Source organism: Hemitrygon akajei, chromosome 21, assembly GCF_048418815.1.
Source record: "Hemitrygon akajei chromosome 21, sHemAka1.3, whole genome shotgun sequence".
NCBI classification, from domain to species: domain Eukaryota; kingdom Metazoa; phylum Chordata; class Chondrichthyes; order Myliobatiformes; family Dasyatidae; genus Hemitrygon; species Hemitrygon akajei.
Window position 1 is genome coordinate 868,512 of NC_133144.1, and position 20,208 is coordinate 888,719.

Consider the following 20,208-nt stretch of genomic DNA (forward strand, 5'->3'; position numbering starts at 1 on the left):
CTTGACAGGCTCACTCAGAAAGTCAGGAGGCATGGGATCTAGGGAAGCCTGGCTTCATGGATTCAGAATTGGTTTGCTCACGGAAGGCAGAGATTGGCAGCAGATGGAATGTATTCTGCCTGGAGTTTGGTGACCTGTGGGGTTCTGCAGGGATCTGTTCTGGGACCCCTGCTCATTATGATTTTTATAAATGACTTGGATGAGGAAGTGCAAGGGTGGGTTAGTAAGTTTGAAGATGACATGAACGTTATAACTGTGGATTGTGTATAAGGTTGTCGTAGGTTAAACTAAATGAGAAGGATCTCGGCCCGAAACGTCGACTGTACTTTTTTCCACAGATGCTGCCTGGCCTGCTGAGTTCCTCCAGCATTTTGTGTGTGTTGCTCAGATTTCTAGTACCTGCTGATTTTCTCTTGAATGTCACAGGTAGTATTTTTTAACACAGAAAATAGTGGGTGCATGGGCACTGCCAGGGGTGGTGGTAGAGACAGATACAGTAGGGACATCTTAGATAGACACATGGATGATAGAAAAATGGAGGGCTCTATGGAAGGGAAGGGTGAGATTGATCTTGGATTGGTGAAAGGGCTAGGCCAATGTTGTGAGCCGAAGGGCCTGTACTGTTCTATGTAACTGGGGATGGGAGATAAATGCAGGCAGTCTAGTGCCATCAATACTGACCAGCCAATGGCATCAGCTCCTCCCACAAGGACATCTTGTGACCCCATGGCCAGTGACAGCAGAAAGTCCCTCACTCACATCCGGTCTCAGTCCATAGGACAGACAGCTGAATTGCCATTGTGTCCTTGGCAACCTCAGCACATTCCAAAGTGTTTTATAATCTGCCATAAGGCAGTGCCGAGAAAAACACATGCAGTAGCCTTAGTAATGCACAAAACACTGCAGTCTTTGCTTAATACCGTGCCTGCCTAACACAACACTCCCAAAGTATTGCTTCTCGCACAGTGACCTTCCCACAGTGTGATTATCCCTCAGTATCCCCCTCCCACAGTGTGATTATCCCTCAGTACTGCCCCTCACAGTGTGACCCTCCCTCATTACTGCCCCTCCCACAGTGTGACCCTCACTCAGTACCGCCCCTCCCACAGTGTGATTATCCCTCAGTATCCCCCTCCCACAGTGTGATTATCCCTCAGTACTGCCCCTCACAGTGTGACCCTCCCTCAGTACCGCCCCTCCCACAGTGTGACCCTCACTCAGTACCACCCCTCCCACAGTGTGACCCTTCCTCAGTCCCGCCCCTCCCACAACGCGACCCTCCCTCAGTACAGCCCCTCCCAGTGTGATTATCCCTCAGTACCACCCCTCCCACAGTGTGACCCTCCCTCAGTACCATCACTCCCAGTGTAACCCTCCCTCAGTACTGCCCCTCCCACAGCGTGACCCTCCCTCAGTACTGCCCCTTCCACAGTGTGATTATCCCTCAGTACCACCCCTCCCACAGTGTGACCCTCCCTCAGTACCATCACTTCCACAGTGACCCTCCCTCAGTACCATCACTCCCAGTGTGACCCTCCCTCAGTACTGCCCCTCCCACAGTGTGACCCTCACTCAGTACCACCCCTCCCACAGTATGACCCTCCCTCAGTATGACCCTCCCTCAGTACTGCCCCCCCACAGTGTGACCCTCACTCAGTACCACCTCTCCCACAATGTGACTCTCCCCTCAGTACCACCCCAATTTTTCTAACAAAACTGCAAAAGATTTTTTACACACAAATACATAAAACAGAAATATCAAGTATTTACAAGACAGTGAATAAATTCAAATTAAAATGTGATTATTACTGTCTATGAAACAGTCAATTCCCTGGGGAGGGGGGGTCACTGTTCCCACAAATCTCCCCCTGTACCCATCGCGACTGCATACTTCCTCTCCAAGGACAGCCGGGCACGGACGTATCCTCAGAAGAGGGGCAGGCAGTCAGCCCGGGCAGAGCCCTCGACTGTCCGCCACCTCAACCCATGAATGACCTTCTAGGCCAGGGCCAGGAGCAAACCCACCAGGACATCCTCCTGCTGCCCCACCCTATTCCGTATGGGTGCCCGTAGATGAGGAGCGCGAGGCTGAAGTGAAACCAGAACCTGAGATTGACATTGAATAAACAGTCAATGTTTCGGGCTGAGTCACTTCATCGTGACTGGAAAAGAAGAGGGAAAAAGTGGCAGATGGAGTTCAACCTCCGAGAAGTGTGAGGTGGTACACTTTGGAAGGACAAACTCCAAGGCAGAGTACAAAGTAAATGGCAGGATACTTGGTAGTGTGGAAGAGCAGAGGGATCTGGGGGTACATGTCCACAGATCCCTGAAAGTTGCCTCACAGGTAGATAGGGTAGTTAAGAAAGCTTATGGGGTGTTAGCTTTCATAAGTCAAGGGATAAGAGTTTAAGAGATGCGATGTAATGATGCAGCACTATAAAACTCTAGTTAGGCCACACTTGGAGTACTGTGTCCAGTTCTGGTCGCCTCACTATAGGAAGGATGTGGAAGCATTGGAAAGGGTACAGAGGAGATTTACCAGGATGCTGCCTGGTTTAGAGAGTATGGATTATGATCAGAGGTTAAGGGAGCTTGGGCTTTACTCTTTGGAGAGAAGGAGGATGAGAGGAGACATAATAGAGGTGTACAAGATATTAAGAGGAATAGACAGAGTGGACAGCCAGCGCCTCTTCCCCAGGGCACCACTGCTCAATACAAGAGGACACGGCTTTAAGGTAAGGGGAGGGAAATTCAAGGGGGATATTAGAGGAAGGTTTTTCACTCAGTGGTTGGTGTGTGGAATGCACTGCCTGAGTCAGTGGTGGAGGCAGACACACTAGTGAAATTTAAGAGACTACTAGACAGGTATATGGAGGAATTTAAGGTGGGGGGTTATATGGGAGGCAGGGTTTGAGGGTCAGCACAACATTGTGGGCCGAAGGGCCTGTAATGTGCTTTACTATTCTATGATCTATGTTCTCTGGGGGAAAAACTTTTGAGACGTTTCTTCTTTTTCTTTGCCTTCCTACCCATCACCTGAACCCACCCCTCACTGGCATCTGTGCTGCACCCATCCCCAACTTCCATTGCTACCAGCACGCAAGGGGAGATGAGGGGAGGAACAGCAGGAGGCAGTCAGGGAAGGCCCAGCAGTATCACCCTGTGCCTCCAAGTCAGAGTTAGAAGCCTGGCAGTTCGGGAAATACCTTCGAATATGCTCAAACTCTTTACAGGCTTAGCACCTTGGGTGGCCCATAGCTCACAGGATGATGTAATAATCTTGCCCTCATTCTAAAAAATGAAATTAAACCATTAGAAAGACATGACATAGGGGTGGAAGGTGTTGAATCATTGTGGATAGAGCTAAGGAACTGTAAGGGTAAAAAGATTCTGATGTGAGTTGTATACAAACTCCCAAAAAGTAAGGATGTACTCTACAAATTACAATGGGAGACAGAAAATGCATGCCAAAAGATCATGGGGAATTTCAATATGCAAATAGATTGGAAAAATCAGTGGAGGAATATCTAGAATGCCTACGAGATGGCTTTTTGGAGCATCTTGTAGTTGAGCCCATTATAGAATCAGCTTTTCTGGATTGGGTGCAGTGAAACAAAATTGATCAGAGAGCTTAAGGTAAAAGTGATCATAACATAATCAATTTCACCCTGAAATCTGAAAAGAAGCTAAAGTCAGATGTATCAGTATTACAGTTGAGTAAAGGGAATTACAGAGGCACGAGGGTGGAGTTGGCCAGGATTGAATGGAAAATAACACTGGCAGGGTTGATGGCACAGTAGCAATGGCTGGAATTTCTAGAAGCAATTTGTAAGGCTCAGGATATATACATCCCAAAGAGGGAAAAGTATTCTAAAGGCAAGATGACACAACTGTAGCTAACAAGGGAAGTCAAGGGCAACATAAAAGCCAAAGGGAGGGCATAAAATAGAGCAAAACAATTAATGGGAAGTTAGTGGATTGGGAAGCTTTTAAAAATCAACAGAATGCAACTAAAAAAAGTCATAAAGGTGGTAAAAATGGAATATGAAAGCTAGCCAGAGATTAAAGAGAATACCAAAATTTTCTTCAGATACATAAAGTGTAAAAGAGAGGTGAGAGTGGATGTCAGATTGCTGGAAAACGTTGCTGGAGAGGTAGCAATGGGGGACAAGGAAATGGCGGATGAACTGAATAAGTATTTTGCATCAGTCCTGACTGTGGAAGACACTTGCTGTACGGTGGAAGTTCAAATTGTCAGGGCTCATGAGGTGTCTGAAGTTACCATACCAAAGAGAAGGTTTTTAGAAAACTGAAGGGTCTGAAGTCAGATAAGTTACCTGGGTTAGATGATGTTCATCCCAGAGTTTTGAAAGAGGTGGCTGAAAACATCATGGAGGCATTAGTAACGACCTTTCAAGAATCACTAGATTCTGGAATGGTTCCAGAAGACTGGAAAATTACGAATGTCACTCCACTCTTCAGGAAGGGAGAGAGGCCAGAAAGGAAACTATAGGCCAGTTAGTCCAACCTCAGTAGTTGAGAAGATGTTGGGATCGATTACTAAGGGTACTTGGGAGGCACATGATAAAATAGGCCATAGTCAGCAAGGTTTCCTCAAGGGAAAATCTTTCCTGACGGATCTGTTGGAATTCTTTGAAGCAGAATAGACAGAGGAATCAGTTGATGATGTGTACTTGGATTTTCAGAAGTCCTTTGAGCCCATAGTATTACAATAAAGATTTTAAAATGGACAAAGCAGTGGCTAATTGGCAGGATGCAAAGAATGGGAATAAAGGTAACCTGTTTTGGCTGCTGGCGACTACTGGTGTTCCACAGTGTTCTGTGATGGGACCGATTCTTTTTACATTATTTATCAATGATTTGGATGATGGAATTGACGGCTTTGTGGCCAAGTTTGCAGGTGATTTGAAGACAGCTGAAGGGACAGGTAGTTTAGAGGAAGTAGACAGGCCACAGCAAGACTTAAGACAGATTAGGCGAATGGGCAAAGAAGTGGCAGATGGAATACAGTTTCTTGCACTTTGGTAGCAGAAATTAAATGGTTGATAATTTTTTAAACAGAGAGACGGTTCAAAAAACTGAGGTGCAAAGGGACTTGGGAGTCCTTGTGCAAGATTCCCTAAAGGCTAATTTGTAGGTTGAGTCTGTGGTGAGGAAAGCAAATGGAATGTTAAGTGTTCATTTCAAGAGGACTAGAATATAAAAGCAAGGATGTAATGTTCAGACTTTATAAAGCACTGGTGAGGACTCACTTGGAGTATTGTGAACAGTTTTGGGCCCCTTATCTTAGAACAGATGTGCTGAAACTGGAGAGAGTTCAAAGTAGGTTCACAAAAATGATTCCAGGTTTGAATGGCCTGTCATATGAAGAGCGTTTGATGGTTCTGGGCCTGTATTCACTAGAATTCAGAAATGACCACATTGAAACCTATCAAATGGTGAAAGACCTTGATACAGTGGATGTGGAGAGGATGTTTCCTGTGGTGGGAGAGTCAAGACCAGAGGACACAGCCTCAGAAGAAAGTGGGTGTCCTTTTAGAATGGAGATGAGGAGGAATTTCTTTAGGTAGAGAGTGGTGGTGAATTTGTGGAATTTCTTGCCACAGGTGGCTGTGGAGGCCAAGTCTTTGTGTACATTTAAGAGTTTGATAGTTTCATGATTGGTCAGGGCATGAAGGAACGGGGAGAAAGCTGGAGATTGGATCCGAGGGGAAAATTGGATCAGCGCTGGGGTCACTTTTGATCTCAGCTTGCCTAGGGAGCGCAGGTAGGGGAGGAGGGCCTTGTCAGGGATATGGGGGTGGAGAGTATAACCATCCACATGTGAGCCAACACCAGCTCCACCTGTATGAAAATCCTCCCCACCCTTAACCCCCTACTCAGGGCCAAAGACACATCCCTCACCGAGCTCAAATGGAAAATGGTCTTCCCGTGCAAAACCGCTGATGCAGCAACGCCCTCGGGGCCTCCAACAGTCTCCGCCATGGTTTTTATGGCAGCATTCCTACCGACTGAAGTAGACAAGTACGTTGTATAGCGTTCTTTGAAGTCAGTGATTTGAACAGGTGGTTATCTTCGCGAGCTGTAACTCCTGAGCAGGCAGTCTCCGCAGTGCTGGAGCCGCAGCCCAACAAATTTAGAACTTCAACAGCACCGCTGGGACACTACCCACCCAGCAGAACACCAGCAAACTGCCTCAACAAGGAACAGTTCCGTAAGGAGTGGATAGGCAAGTCAGTCTGTGTGGTGTTAAAACCTCAGTGCCATGTGTGCTGCTGTCAACAACGAAGGTGTCTCCTGGGCCAGTCTGCTCTTCCTCTGACTGATGTAGAATCCTTGTGGGTAGAGTTAAGAAACCGCAAGGGTAAAAAGATCTTGATAGGATTTCTATACAAGCCTCCGAACAGTAGCCAGGACATGGGCTACAAATTACAATGGGAGATAGAAAGGGCATGTAAAAAGGCCAATGTTATGATAGTCATGGGGGATTTCAATATGCAAGTAGATTAAGAAAATCAGGTTGGTGCTGATTTTAGATCCCAAGAGAGAGAATAGTTAGAATACCCAAGCTGTGGCTTTTTAGAGCAGCTTGTGGTTGAGCCCACTAGGAAAACAGCTATTCTGCATTGGGTGTTGTATAATGAACCAGGTTTGTTTCAGAAGCCCTTAGGAGACAGTGATCACATGATGAACCACCCTGCAAGTTGAGAAGGAGAAGCTAAAGTCAAAGTAGCAGTATTACAGTGGAGGAAATGGAATTACAGAGGCATGACAGAGGAGCTGGTCAAAGTTGACTGGAAGGAGACACTGGCAGGGATTATGGCAGAGCAGCAAATGGTGGAGTTTCTGGGAGGAGTTCGGAATACATATCCATCCCAAAGCAGAAGTCTTCTAAAGTCAGAATGACACTACTGTCACTGACAAGGGATGTCAAAGCCAACATAAAAGCAAAATAGAGAGCATATAAAAGACCAGAAATTATGAGGATTGGGAAACTTTGAAAACCAACAGAAGGCATCTCAGAAAGCCATAAGGAGGGAAAAGATAAAATATGAACATATCAAGGAGGATAGCAAAAGATTTTTCCGATATACAAAGAGTTGAGATTAGATTTTGGACCACTGGACATTGCACTGGAGAGGTAGTAATGGAGGACAAGGAAATGGTGGATAAACCGATTCAGTATTTTGTACCGATCTTCACTGCGGAAGACACTAGCAGCATGCCAGTAGTTCAAAAGTGTCAGTAGGGTTAGTTGCTATTTCTAAGGAGAAGGTGACACCAAGATTGGGAGTATAGCAGACAGCAAGAAAGGCTATCATGGCTTCCAGCAGGATCTGGACCACCTAGAAAAATGGGCTGAAAAACAGCAGATGGAATTTAACACAGACAATTGTGAGGTGTTGCACTTAGGTAGGATTAAGCAGGGTAGGTCTTACACAGTAAACTGCAGTACAGAGTGGTTCAGCAAAACACAGGGATCTGGGAATACAGGTCCATTATTGTTGAAGGGAGTCGTTAAGAAAGGTTTTGGCACATTGGTCTTCATAATTCAAAGTATTGAGTAGGCATGTTATGTTGAAGTTGCATAAGACATTGGTGAGGCCTATTTTGGAGTATCGTGTGTAGTTTTGGTCGCCGACCTACAGGAAAGATGCAAGTAATGTTGAAAGAGTACGGAGAAAATTTACAAGGACGTTGCCAAGACTGGAGGACCTGAGTTATAGGGAAAGATTGAATAGGTTAGGACTTTATTCCTTGAAATGTATAAGATTGAGAGGAGATTTGATAGAGGTATACAAAATTATGAGTATAGATCGGGTAAATATAAGGAGGCTTTTTTTTCCCACTGAAGTTGGGTGGGACTACAACCAGAGGTTATGGGTTAAGGGTGAAAGGTGAAAAGTTTAAGGGGAACATGAAGGGAAATTTCTTCACTCAGGGGGTCATGAGTGTGAAACGAGCTGTCAGCATAAGTGCTTCATGCAAGCTGGAGTTGAATGGTTAAGAGAAGCTTGGATAGGTACGTGGATGGTAGGGGTACGGAGGTGCAGGTTGATGGGAGTCGGCAGTTTAAATGGTTTGGCATGGACTAGATGGGCCAAAGGGCCTGTTTCTGTGCTGTACTTTTCTATGACTCTAAGATATTTGGGAAAATGAAATGTCTGACAGTAGGTAAGTCACCTGATCCAGATGGACTACACCCTAGGGTTCTGAAAGAGGTAGCTGTAGGAATTGTTGAGGCATCAGTAATGAATCAATAGATTCTGGCATGGTTCTGGAAGAGTGCAAAATTGCAAATGTCACTCCACTCTTCATGAAGAGAGAGAGGCAGAAGGAAGGAAATTATTGGCCAGTTAGCCTGACCACAGTGGTTGGGAAGATGTTGGGTTCGATTGTTAAGGATTTGGTTTTGGAGTACTTGGAGGCACATGATAAAATAGGCCAAAGTCAGCATGCAGGATCGACAAAACAGAATCAGTGGACGTTGTGTACTTTGATTTTCAGCTGCTAAATACTACATGGATAGAGCAATGGCTGATTGGGAGGAGGCAAAGAGGGGAATAAAAGGAGCCTTTTCTGGTTGGCTGCTGGTGACTAATGGTGTTCTGCAAGGTTCGGTGTTGGGATTGCATTTTACGTTGTAAGTCTTTGATTTGGAAATTGGAATTAATGGTTTTGTGGCCAAGTTTGCAGATGATACAAAGATACGTGGAGAGGTATATTGTTTTGAGGAAGTATGGAGACTGCAGAAGGACTTAGACAGATGAGGAGAATGGGCAAATAAATGGCAGATGAAATACAATGATGGGAAGTGTATGATCATGCACTTTGGTAGAAGCAATAAAAGCATAGACTATTTTATAAAAAGGGAGAAAAGTCCAAATTCCTAGGTGCAAAGTGACTTGGGAGTCCTTGTGCAGGATTCCCTTAAGTTTCATTTGCAGGTTGAGTCGTGGTGAGAAAGGCAAATGTAATGTTAGCATTGATATTGAGAGGACTAGAATATAAAAGCAAGGATATAATGCTGAGGATTTATAAGGCAGTGGTTAGGCCTCACTTGGTGCATTATGAAAAATTTTGGACTCCTTATTTCAGAAATGATGTGTTGACATTGGAGAATGCTCAGAGGAGGCTCATGTGAATGATTCCAGGAATGAAAGGCTTATTGTATGATGAGTGATTGATGGCTCACTGCACTTTAAAAGAAGGAGGGGATCTCATTGAAACTTATAGAATGTTGAAAGATTGAGATAGAGTGGATGTGGAGAGGTTGCTGCCTAAAGTGGGGGAGTCTTGAACATGACAGCATTGCCTCAAAACAGGGTTGTCTATTCAGAACAGTGATGAGGAGGACATGAAAGGTCACGGGAGAGGCAGGAGGTCAGGGCTGATAGGGAAATGCATCAGCTATGATGAAATGGTGGAGCTGACTTGATGGGCCGAATGGCCTATTTCTGCTCCTCTGACTTATGGTCACATCTTTGCTTGCTTCCCACTCTCCACTTTCCATAGGGAATTTTCTCTCTGCTATTCCCTTATCCATTCATCATTCCCCACGAATCTCCCTCCCAGCACTTAGCCCAGCAAGAGGAAGAAGTGCTACACCTACCCTTTCACCTCCTCCCTCACCTCCATTCTGGGCTCCAAGAAGGCTTTCCAGGTGACGTGACACTTCACCTGTGAATCTGCTGTGGTCACTCACTGTATCCGGTGCTCCTGTGAAGACCTCCTCTACATGAATGAGACACAACATAGACTGGGGGACAGCTTCGCTGAGCACCTTGGCAGGATCTCCTGGTCCATTTCATCCAACTTTCCATTCCAATTCTAACACGTCGGTCCATGGCCTCTCTACTGCCACAATGAGATTAGAGGAGCAATACCTCAGATTCTGTTTGGGTAGCCTCCAACCTGATGGTATAAATATCAATTTCTCCAACTTCCGGTAATTACTTACCCTCTCTCCTCTCTTCATACATTCTCCATTCTGGTTACCCTCTCATCCTTCTCTTCTCCTCACTTCCCTCTGGTGATCATCCTTCTTGCCTTTCTTCCATGGTCCAATGCCCTCTTCTATCAGACTCCTCCCAGCTTCTTACTTCACCCCTCCCCCTCCCACCCATCTCCACCCCCTTATTATTCTGGCTTCTGCCTCTTTCCTCTCCAGCCCGGAAGAAGGGTCTCAGCCCAAAATGTTTATTTGGATCCATCAATGCTGCATTTTGTATGTATTGTACAACTATTACTAGTTACAACATATATCAGCCCCGAGCGGTTCAGTACTGCCCTTCCCATGGTGTGACCTTCCTTCAGTACTACCCTCAACCAGAGCACGGGCCAGGACTCCAGAGGCTTGAGTACAGAAAGCTCCAACAGTGACACAACAAACAATTAACACAAGAGATTCAGCAGACGGTAGAAATCCACAGTAACACACACAAAATGTTGGAGCAACTCCGAAGGCCAGGCAGCATCGATAGAAATTAATAAACAGTCCACACTTTAGCACAAGACCCTTCACAAGGATAATTCCGGGAATGAAAGAGTTATCATACAAGCAACATTTGAAAGCTCTGGGTCTGTACTCGCTGTAATTTAGAAGGATGAGGTGGGGGGCACCCTCATTGAAACCTTTTGAATGTTGAAAGGCCTAGACAGAGTAGATGTGGAAAGGATGATTCCCATGGTGGGGGAGTCTAGGACAAGAGGGCACAGTCTCAGGATGGGGTTCCATTTAAAACAAAGATGCAGAGAAATTTCTTTAGAGTGTGGTGAATTTGTGGAAATTATTACCATAAATAAATCTGTGGAGGCCAGGTCATTGGGTGTATTTAAGGCAGAGATTGATTGGTTCTTGATTGGATAAGACATCGAAGGTTACGGGGCAAGCCCAGGAAGTGGTGCTGAGGGGAGGAAAAAAGGATCAGATGATTGAATGGCAGAGCAGACTCGATGGGCCAAATGGCCTACTTCTGCTCCTACGTCTTATGGTCTTCATCGGGATGTCACCCAAATGGTCATGCTGCCGCACAACTGGAGCTCAGGTTGGTGAGTGCCGGAGCCCGAGAGCCATGATAATGAGAGCTAGCTGTCTCTAACATGCTCTCACCCAGGGGTGTGGCCAACTACAGTGACACAGTGTGCCACTTGAGCAGAGCCCCTGTGTCCCGGAGATCGAGTTACAAGGGAAATAGATTAAAAGTATCTCTGAAGCTGATTGAGTTTCAGCTCATTTGCTGGTGAGAGTGGTAGTTGTGGAATCATTAATGGGACACAGAATTGACTGATTTGAGAAAGCCAGTGTGGATTGGTTGAGGGTCTGTTGTGGCTAATTGTGAAGTAAGATGTCAGAGTGACAACACAGCTGCTCTAGTGTACGTTAATTTTCAAAAGGCTTTTGATGAAATGCAACATAACAGGTTTGTCATCAAGATTAAAAGTTGTGGAACAAAATGTGCAGAGCAACAGTGAGAGAAATGGGCTGAGAAAGAGGAAGCAGCTTATCCGTCTGGAGGGTCCTGAACTGTGGGGTTTCCCAGACTTCGGTCCTGTGTTTTATATCAGTGACTTGCATTTGGGTGCACATTGCATCGTATCCGTGTTCGCAGATGACTCATTTGCAGGTGCTATTAACTGCGGCAAGTATGGTAACAACGACAACACGACGTGGACAGAGAGGTGGTCTCTGTCGGTCAGGGTTGACCATGGACGTTGCAACCTTGCTGTCCACGAGGTACACAGGCCAGTGCACAAGCCAGGGGCACTGTGATATGGCAGAGACCAATACTGTTCGGCACCGGCAGGAGATGCCAGTCAGCATTTAGTTCAACGTAGGACTGCCTTGAGGACTCCAGCTCCAGGTTTTTTCCTTGGGGTTTACTCCTGAATACGAGTGAATACAGTGACAAAGCAGCTGAGACTTGAGATCAGAGTTTTCCTTCTCCTAGATAAGTTGGCAACTGTGGCTGATGTGACCCATCTGCCTGAAGTGACTAGTTTTAAGGTACCAGTAACCCACCTTTGCCCCTTCTATCAGCAGAAACTTTGAGATACGTGCCACTGGGTGAATTTAATAGCTAGAGGGGGCTTATCCCCACTCGCCCTCCTCCTCCAGCTATAAAAAACCCAAGGAACGTGGGCAGAGAAAGGTGACTCTTTCCACGCCGGTGGAAAGGAAGATAAAGGCTGAATAAACAAGGGACCCTAAGTGTCAAGAAATATGCCGATGCACATGTATAGTGTTAGGTAAGTGATTAAGAAATGTACCTGGGGTCCAGGGCTTTAGAAAAACAGGAAAAAGAAATGGAGATAAAACATTATAAAAGGCTGGTTCAGTCACATTTGGAGCCCAATTCTGGGCACCGCTATTTGTGACTGCAGGGCTGAAAACAGTCACGTTGGGAAAAGTGGGATTGTTCTCTTTGGAACAGAGGAACTTGTGAGGGGATCCGACTGAAGACCATGAAGGATACAACTGAAGTCAGAGAGAGAAGGTTCCTGTTGTCAGGGTGGTCAAGAACGCAGGGTCATAGAAGGAAGGTAAATTAACCAAAAGTAATTGAAGGAACAAAGTGAGTGGGACCTGTACACATGGCAGGAGGTAGTGGAGAGGTGTTGGGGGTGTGGGGAGTGTGATCAGCTGGGTTAATCTGAAGTAGAACTTCTACAGATTCAGTGCTCTTGCCCTATGTCCACATGTGATTTTTACTGATTCAGATTAAAGCCAACACAGACACAATGAAGACAGAAGAACAGGATTCACCAGGGACACCTCTGCAGCACGCTTCAGCACATCTGGGATTCTGCAGAGTATGAAGTTTCAAACATTCACTCTGCTCAACAGGCAGGAAGGGCATTGAGTTGGTCACCAGCTAACACAGTGTAGCCCATCCCAGCAAATGGGTATACCCACCCAACCCCCACACTGCCCATTCTCAGCACCACCTCTACTATAACAACCTGTCCTGTCCAAGCAATTCCCAACATTTCATACAGTACCTGGTATAGTAACTCTCCATTTTTCACCCTGATCTCTCTATCAGCTCCCACCATTCTCCCGTGGGGAATACTCTGTTCAGTTTGTACAGCTGTCTCTGTGTGACACGCGGTTCCTTCCCTTCAGATACACCCTATAGAATACAGTCCTCACACATGGTCTCTTGACATTGCAATGCATATACTTAGCCCACACAGTGCATTATTTCATTAGCACCTCCCCTATATCTAAAAGTTGGGAGTTTTTCTCTGCCCAGAACAATCCCATAAACATACTCTATATGGGTGAAAGACAAATGTAGGGCTAATGGGAGAGAAGGCGAGATTGATGTTAAAGTAGGTTAAAACACAATGTGGATGGAAGAGCCTGTACTGTCCCTCTATTCTGACTGTGCCCTCTGGCCCACCAAAGGTAACACCCTCTTCACATCCACTCTATCTAGGACTTCCAATATTTGGTAGATTTCAATGTTTCATGTCTTCCCATGTCTCTTGATAGCAGTCGCTGCCCTGAACCTCTAGGTACATAGTAACCAGGTTTTAAGCTGCTCCTTTGCGGAGTCCCAGCTTTCCCCTGACTTCTGGGAGACTGGGAAGCTGACTGAGAGAGCACTTCTTTCCTGGTTACACAGGTTGCTAAGTGACCAAGACCTGGGAAGTAGGCCAAGCCAAGATGAGATGAGCTTACCTTTCTGGACGTGGATCATGTCAGGGAAATTGGACAGGAGGCCCTGGTACAGAGATAGCATGTCCAACATGTGGAAGAGGTCGTTCTTGGGCTGTTGGGCAAACAGTTCGCCAATGGCTTCGTAGGTCTTGCCGGTGACGGAGATGGCCCTGTTGAGGGAGACGGCCAGATGAGGCTGGTCCATCTCGAAAGCCTGACTGATGGAAATGAAGGCGTTTCCCAGTTTCTGGAACTCCTTCCTGAATCCCCCTGCGTGTTTGCGGCACAGGTCCGAGGCCACGTTGCTGAGCTGAAGGACACTGTCGTCCAGTCTCTTGGAGAAGGCTTTGAAGGTATCTACCCTCTCCTCCACGTCCTGTAGATCCTGGTGCTCCTGCGGGATTTGGATGGTGAGGAAGGAGTTGGCGCCCACCAGCTCGTCTCTCTCAGTGCGCCTCTTGCCCTGTTTCCAGGCGCGGTCGTCCGTGCAGGTAAGGAAGTGCTGGAAGCCCTCGTACTGGGAGAGCACAGGGTGACTGGTCATGTGCCCCATCCAGAGGATCAGGCGCCTCCGCCGCTTCTCAATGAAGTCGTCCTCGAAGCGGCCGGTGGCCTGTTTCTCAGGCAGGTGAGGCACCGAGATGACGGAGAACTTATGCAGGAGCCGATTGTGCAGCCAGTCGAAATGCTTGTAGCGCCGGTACACCGGGTAGTTGGTCAGGCTGGGGGTCAGTTTGTACGAGATGTAACTCTTGATGCCCCTGAACTTGGTCTGTTTGGTGGGCTCCTCGATCGTGCAGGTGAACGGCCGCGGGTTCTCGCTCCACTGCGGTCCGTCCGCACTCATCTCCACGCAGTAGGTCTCGGCTGGCCTCCGGACGGAGGGCACCTCGCCCAGGATGAACGCCTCCCCGCCCGAGCGCACGAAACTGGAGAAGCGGTTGAAGCTCTTGCCCACGGCGCCGCGCCGGCTCGCCACGCTGTCCTGTCGCTCTATACCCGGCTTCTGCCGCAGGCTCACCGTGCCGGCGTAGGGCATCGCCAGGTGCCCGTGCCCGTGCCCGTTCGGGGCTGCGCTCACCCCAGGCTCGTCCGCCACCGTCGACGCGTCGTCCCAATCGTCCCAGTCGTCATCGTCGTCTTCCTCGTAGCCAGGGCCAGGGGGGGAGGTCCCGGGACCGGGCACCGTCAGAATCTCCACGTAAGAAGCGGGGAAGAGCCCCCGGTGCCCGCGGCTGTTGCTACCCTCCAGCCAGCCGTCCAGGGAGTCCGTGCTGAATACCAGCAGCTCCTCGTTCTCCTGGATACTGATCTCCTCGGGGTTCTCGCCCTGGAAGTTGTACAGAGCCTTAGCTCTGACGCACGCCATTGCCCAGGGCGCCGGGAGGTCTCGGGGCTCTCGTCCAGTCCGCCCCTACAGCATGTCCCTCACTACCCACCTCCGACCTGTTCCTGGTGTCCTGTGCCCGGCTGTGACTCAGCTCCCGGTCTCCTATGCCTGGCGACTTTTCCGCTCCCGGAGTCCTGTGCCCGGAGATCTTCCTGCTCCCGGTGTTATGCCACCGATCCTATCCCGGTGTCCTAAGTCCGGCTGCCTCTCCCCCGTCGCCGTCGCCAAAGTTTGGTTGCCAAGTTTCTAGCGAAGTTCTCGGCCGCCCTCTAGGTTCCACAGCCCGGAGGCGGCGCTTGGAACATGGATCCCCGCTCCGTCCCCCGAACCCAACACCGCTCCCCCTTCGGCCTTGGCGGAGAACTACCTCTGCCCGGACCCGAACACACCGAGCCGGTTGGTGTCCACCGGCTCCCTCCTCAGTCAGGCCAAGCCTCAGCGTCTCCTCCCTGGCTGAGCCCCTCCCCGTCTCCGTAAACTCCCAGCGCCCTGCGCTCTTCCATTTCCGGCCGCGGAACCATCCCCGGCGTCCGGATCTCCTTCAACCTCCTAAACCTTTCTTTCCTCATGTTTCTCCATCCTCAAAGAAGAGTTATCTTATTAAATTTCCCTATCCTTCCGCAACCCCCCTCTCTAGAAACCTCCCTGAAACCATTCCAAAACCCATCACACGCCCAAAAATTCTCTCCCTTTACAACCCTCTCACCCCACTTCCCACACAATATTCCACCCCCTATCTACTTCCTAACTTCGGGAGATTCCAAGAAGCTGCAGATACTGGAACCGGGAGCATCAGCCAACCTGGAGGAGAAACTCAGGAAAAACAGCATCTGCAGAGGCAAGGGTTGAGTTCATTTCATTTGCACAGGTACACATAGGTACGGGTACAACCTCCCAGGTTGGAGGAACAATGCCTGATATTCCCGCAACTTCATGGCATGAACATCAGTTTCCTTTCATTAATTTCCCCCTGTCTCCTTCCCTCTATCTATTCCCCAATCTGGCCTTTTACCTCTTCTCCTTATTGCCTATCAGCTCCCCGGTGCCTGCCTGCCTTCTTCCCTTTCCGCACAGAATCCTCTCCTAACGAGTTGTTTTTCTGCCTCTTCCAACTATCACCTCCACTTCATGACCCATCCACCTGGTTTCACCTTTCAGCTTGTCCTCCTCCCCCTCCCTTTTTATTCTGGTTTCTTAACCCCCCCCCCCCCGTCCCCCCCCCCCATCCTGATGAAGGGGCTCAGCCAGAGATTTTGACTGTTTTTCATTTCCATAGATGCTGCCTGACCCGGTGAGTTCCTCTAGCATTTTGTATACGCTGCAAGGTAAAATTTACTTTCAGTGAATCACATTAGCATCCTATAAACAGCATTGAGAAGAAAAACAAATTAAATAACGATTATGTGCGACTTTTACAAGCAGGTAGAGAAAAGCAGAAGCATAGGACAAAGTGATCAAGGATGTTGCGTATTGCTAAACTAGAGATAAGGTTGTGCCAGTTGGTTAATATTTAAAAGGACGTCTCAGTTCTTGAACCTGGTATTGTGTGACTTCAGATTTCGTGTAGTTCCAGCCTGTGGTATCTGTGAGAAGATGGTATGGCCCAGATGATGGGGATCTTTGGTGATGGTTACTGCCTCCTGTAGATACCATCGATGGTGGGGAGGGGTGCAGAGTCCAGAGTTTCCGGTAGATGATACCAATGTGTTTGGCAGTGTCTAGAGTCTCCTGCCCACTACCAACGGCAGTTTCTGTCATTTCTGTGTATTCATTGGACATAAAACCGTACAGCATGTACAGAACCCACATGTTCTGCTGAACCAGCTAAAAAGTAAATTAATAAAAACATACATTAATCCCTCCTACCAACACATTGTCCGTATCTCTCCACCTTCCTCATATTCATTTACCTATCTAAACATCTCTTAAAAGCCTCTAATGTATTTGCCTCTACCATCATTCCAGGCACCACTACTCTCTGAGTGAAAATCTTATCCTTCGCGTCCCAGAGTGGATTGGGACAATTTGTTTTATGGGAAGGATGTAATAGAGAAATGGAGGTAATTTAAATGTGAAATTTTGAGGGTACAGAATCTTTATGTTCCTGTTAGGTTGAAAGGAAAGGTTAAAAGTTTGAGAGAGCCATGGTTTTCAAGGGATATTGGAAACTTGGTTCGGAAAAAGAGGGAGATCTACAATAAATATAGGCAGCATGGAGTAAATGAGGTACTCGAGGAATATAAAGAATAGAACATAGAATAGTACAGCACATTACAGGCCCTTTGGCCCACAATGTTGTGCTGACCCTCAAACCCTGCCTCCCATATAACCCCCCCACCTTAAATTCCTCCATATACCTGTCTAGTAGTCTCTTAAACTTCACTAGTGTATCTGCCTCCACCACTGACTCAGGCAGTGCATTCCACGCACAAACCACTCTCTGAGTGAAAAACCTTCCTCTAATATCCCCCTTGAATTTCCCTCCCCTTACCTTAAAGCCACGTCCTCTTGTACTGAGCAGTGGTGCCCTGGGGAAGAGGTGCTGGCTGTCCACTCTGTCTATTCCTCTTAATATCTTGTACACCTCTATCATGTCTCCTCTCATCCTCCTTCTCTCCAAAGAGTAAAGCCCTAGCTCCCTTAATCTCTGATCATAATCCATACTCTCTAAACCAGGCAGCATCCTGGTAAATCTCCTCTGTACCCTTTCCAATGCTTCCACATCCTTCCTATAGTGAGGCGACCAGAACTGGACACAGTACTCCAAGTGTGGCCTAACTAGAGTTTTATAGAGCTGCATCATTACATCGCGTCTCTTAAACTCTTATCCCTCGACTTATGAAAGCTAACACCTCATAAGCTTTCTTAACTACCCTATCTACCTGTGAGGCAACTTTCAGGGATCTGTGGACATGTACCCCCAGATCCCTCTGCTCCTCCACACTACCAAGTATCCTGTCATTTACTTTGTACTCTGTCTTGGAGTTTGTCCTTCCAAAGTGTACCACCTCACACTTCTCCGGGTTGAACTCTATCTGCCAGTTCTCAGCCCACTTCTGCATCCTATCAATGTCTCTCTGCAATCTTCGACAATCCTCTACACTATCTACAACACCACCAACCTTTGTGTCGTCTGCAAACTTGCCAACCCACCCTTCTACCCCCACATCCACGTCGTTAATAAAAATCACAAAAAGAATGTAAAAAGAATCTTAAGAAAGAAATTAGAAAAGCTAAAAGAAGATATGAGGTTGCTTTGGCAAGTAAGGTGAAAATAAATCCAAAGGGTTTCTACAGTTATATTAATAGCAAAAGGATAGTGAGGGATAAAATTGGTCCCTTAGAGAATCAGAGTGGACAGCTATGTACGGAGCCAAAAGAGATGGGGGAGATTTTGAACAATTTCTTTTCTTTGGTATTCACTAAGGAGAAGGATATTGAATTGTATAAGGTAAGGGAAACAAGTAGGGTAGTTATGGAAAATATGATTAAAGAAGAGGAAGTACTGGCACTTTTAAAGAATATAAAAGTGGATAAATCTCCGGGTCCTGACAGAATATTCCCTAGGACCTTGAGGGAAGTTAGTGTAGAAATAGTAGGGGCTCTGACAGAAATATTTCAAATGTCATTAGAAACGGGGATGGTGCCGGAGGATTGGCGTATTGCTCATGTGGTTCCATTGTTTAAAAAGGGTTCTAAGAGTAAACCTAGCAATTATAGGCCTGTAAGTTTGACGTCAGTGGTGAGTAAATTAATGGAAAGTATTCTTAGAGAGGGTATATATAATTATCTGGGTAGACAGGGTCTGATTAGGAACAGTCAACATGGATTTGTGCAATGGAAGGTCATGTTTGACAAGTCTTATTGAATTTTTTGAAGAGGTTACTAGGAAAGTTGACGAGGGTAAAGCAGTGGATGTTGTCTATATGGACTTTAGTAAGGCCTTTGACAAGGTTCCACATGGAAGGTTAGTTAGGAAGGTTCAATCGTTAGGTATTAATATTGAAGTAGTAAAATGGATTCAACAGTGGCTGGATGGGAGATGCCAGAGAGTAGTGGTGGATAACTGTTTGTCAGGTTGGAGGCCAGTGACTAGTGGTGTGCCTCAGGGATCTGTACTGGGTCCAATGTTGTTTGCCATATACATTAATGATCTGGATTATGGGGTGGTAAATTGGATTAGTAAGTATGCAGATGATACTAAGATAGGTGGCGTTGTGGATAATGAAGTAGGTTTTCAAAGCTTGCAGAGAGATTTAGGCCAGTTAGAAGAGTGGGTTGAAAGATGGCAGATGGAGTTTAATGCTGATAAGTGTGAGGTGCTACATTTTGGTAGGACTAATCAAAATAGGACATACATGGTAAATGGTAGGGCATTGAGAAATGCAGTAGAACAGAGTGATCTAGGAATAATGGTGCATTGTTCCCTGAAGGTGGAATCTCATGTGGATACAGTGGTGAAGAAAGCTTTTGTTTTGCTGGCCTTTATAAATCAGAGCATTGAGTATAGGAGTTGGGATGTGATGTTAAAATTGTACAAGGCATTGGTGAGGCCAAATTTGGGTATTGTGTACAGTACTGGTCACCAAATTATAGGAAAGATGTCAACAAAATAGAGAGAGTACAGAGGAGATTTACTAGAATGTTACCTGGGTTTCTGCACCTAAGTTATAGAGAAAGGTTGAACAAGTTAGGTCTTTATTCTTTGGAGCATAGAAGGTTGAGGGGGGACTTGATAGAGGTATTTAAAATTATGAGGGGGATAGATAGAGTTGACGTGGATAAGCTTTTTCCTTTGAGAGTAGGGGAGAGTCAAACAAGAGGACATGAGTTGAGATTTAAGGGGCAAAAGTTTAGGGTAACATGAGGGGGAACTTCTTTACTCAGAGAGTGGTAGCTGTGTGGAATGAGCTTCCAGTAGAAGTGATAGAGGCAGGTTCAATATTATCATTTTTTAAAAAAATTGGATAGGTATATGGACAGGAAAGGAATGGAGGGTTATGGGCTGAGTGGGACTAGGTGAGAGTAAGCGTTCAGCATGGACTAGAAGGGCCGAGATGGCCTGTTTCCGTGCTGTATTTGTTATATGGTTATATCCCCTTTGAACCTACCCCCTTTCACCTTCAATGCT

At 46.8% G+C, this 20,208-nt stretch overlaps 1 protein-coding gene across 2 annotated transcripts in view; it reads right to left on the reverse strand.

Annotated features, from left to right (window-relative positions):
* Positions 1 to 15,550, reverse strand: part of snx33 (sorting nexin 33) — a 154,183-nt gene extending 138,633 nt beyond the window's left edge. Inside the window, exon 1 of one of the 2 annotated variants that reach the window (XM_073024697.1) lies at positions 13,709 to 15,550. In XM_073024697.1, coding sequence (XP_072880798.1) covers positions 13,709 to 15,056 — 1,348 coding nt within the window. In that variant the 5' untranslated portion in view covers positions 15,057 to 15,550. The remainder of the gene's footprint in view (positions 1 to 13,708) is intronic. The other variant, XM_073024696.1, reaches the window with a different exon arrangement.
* Between the last annotated feature and the right edge of the window lie 4,658 nt (positions 15,551 to 20,208).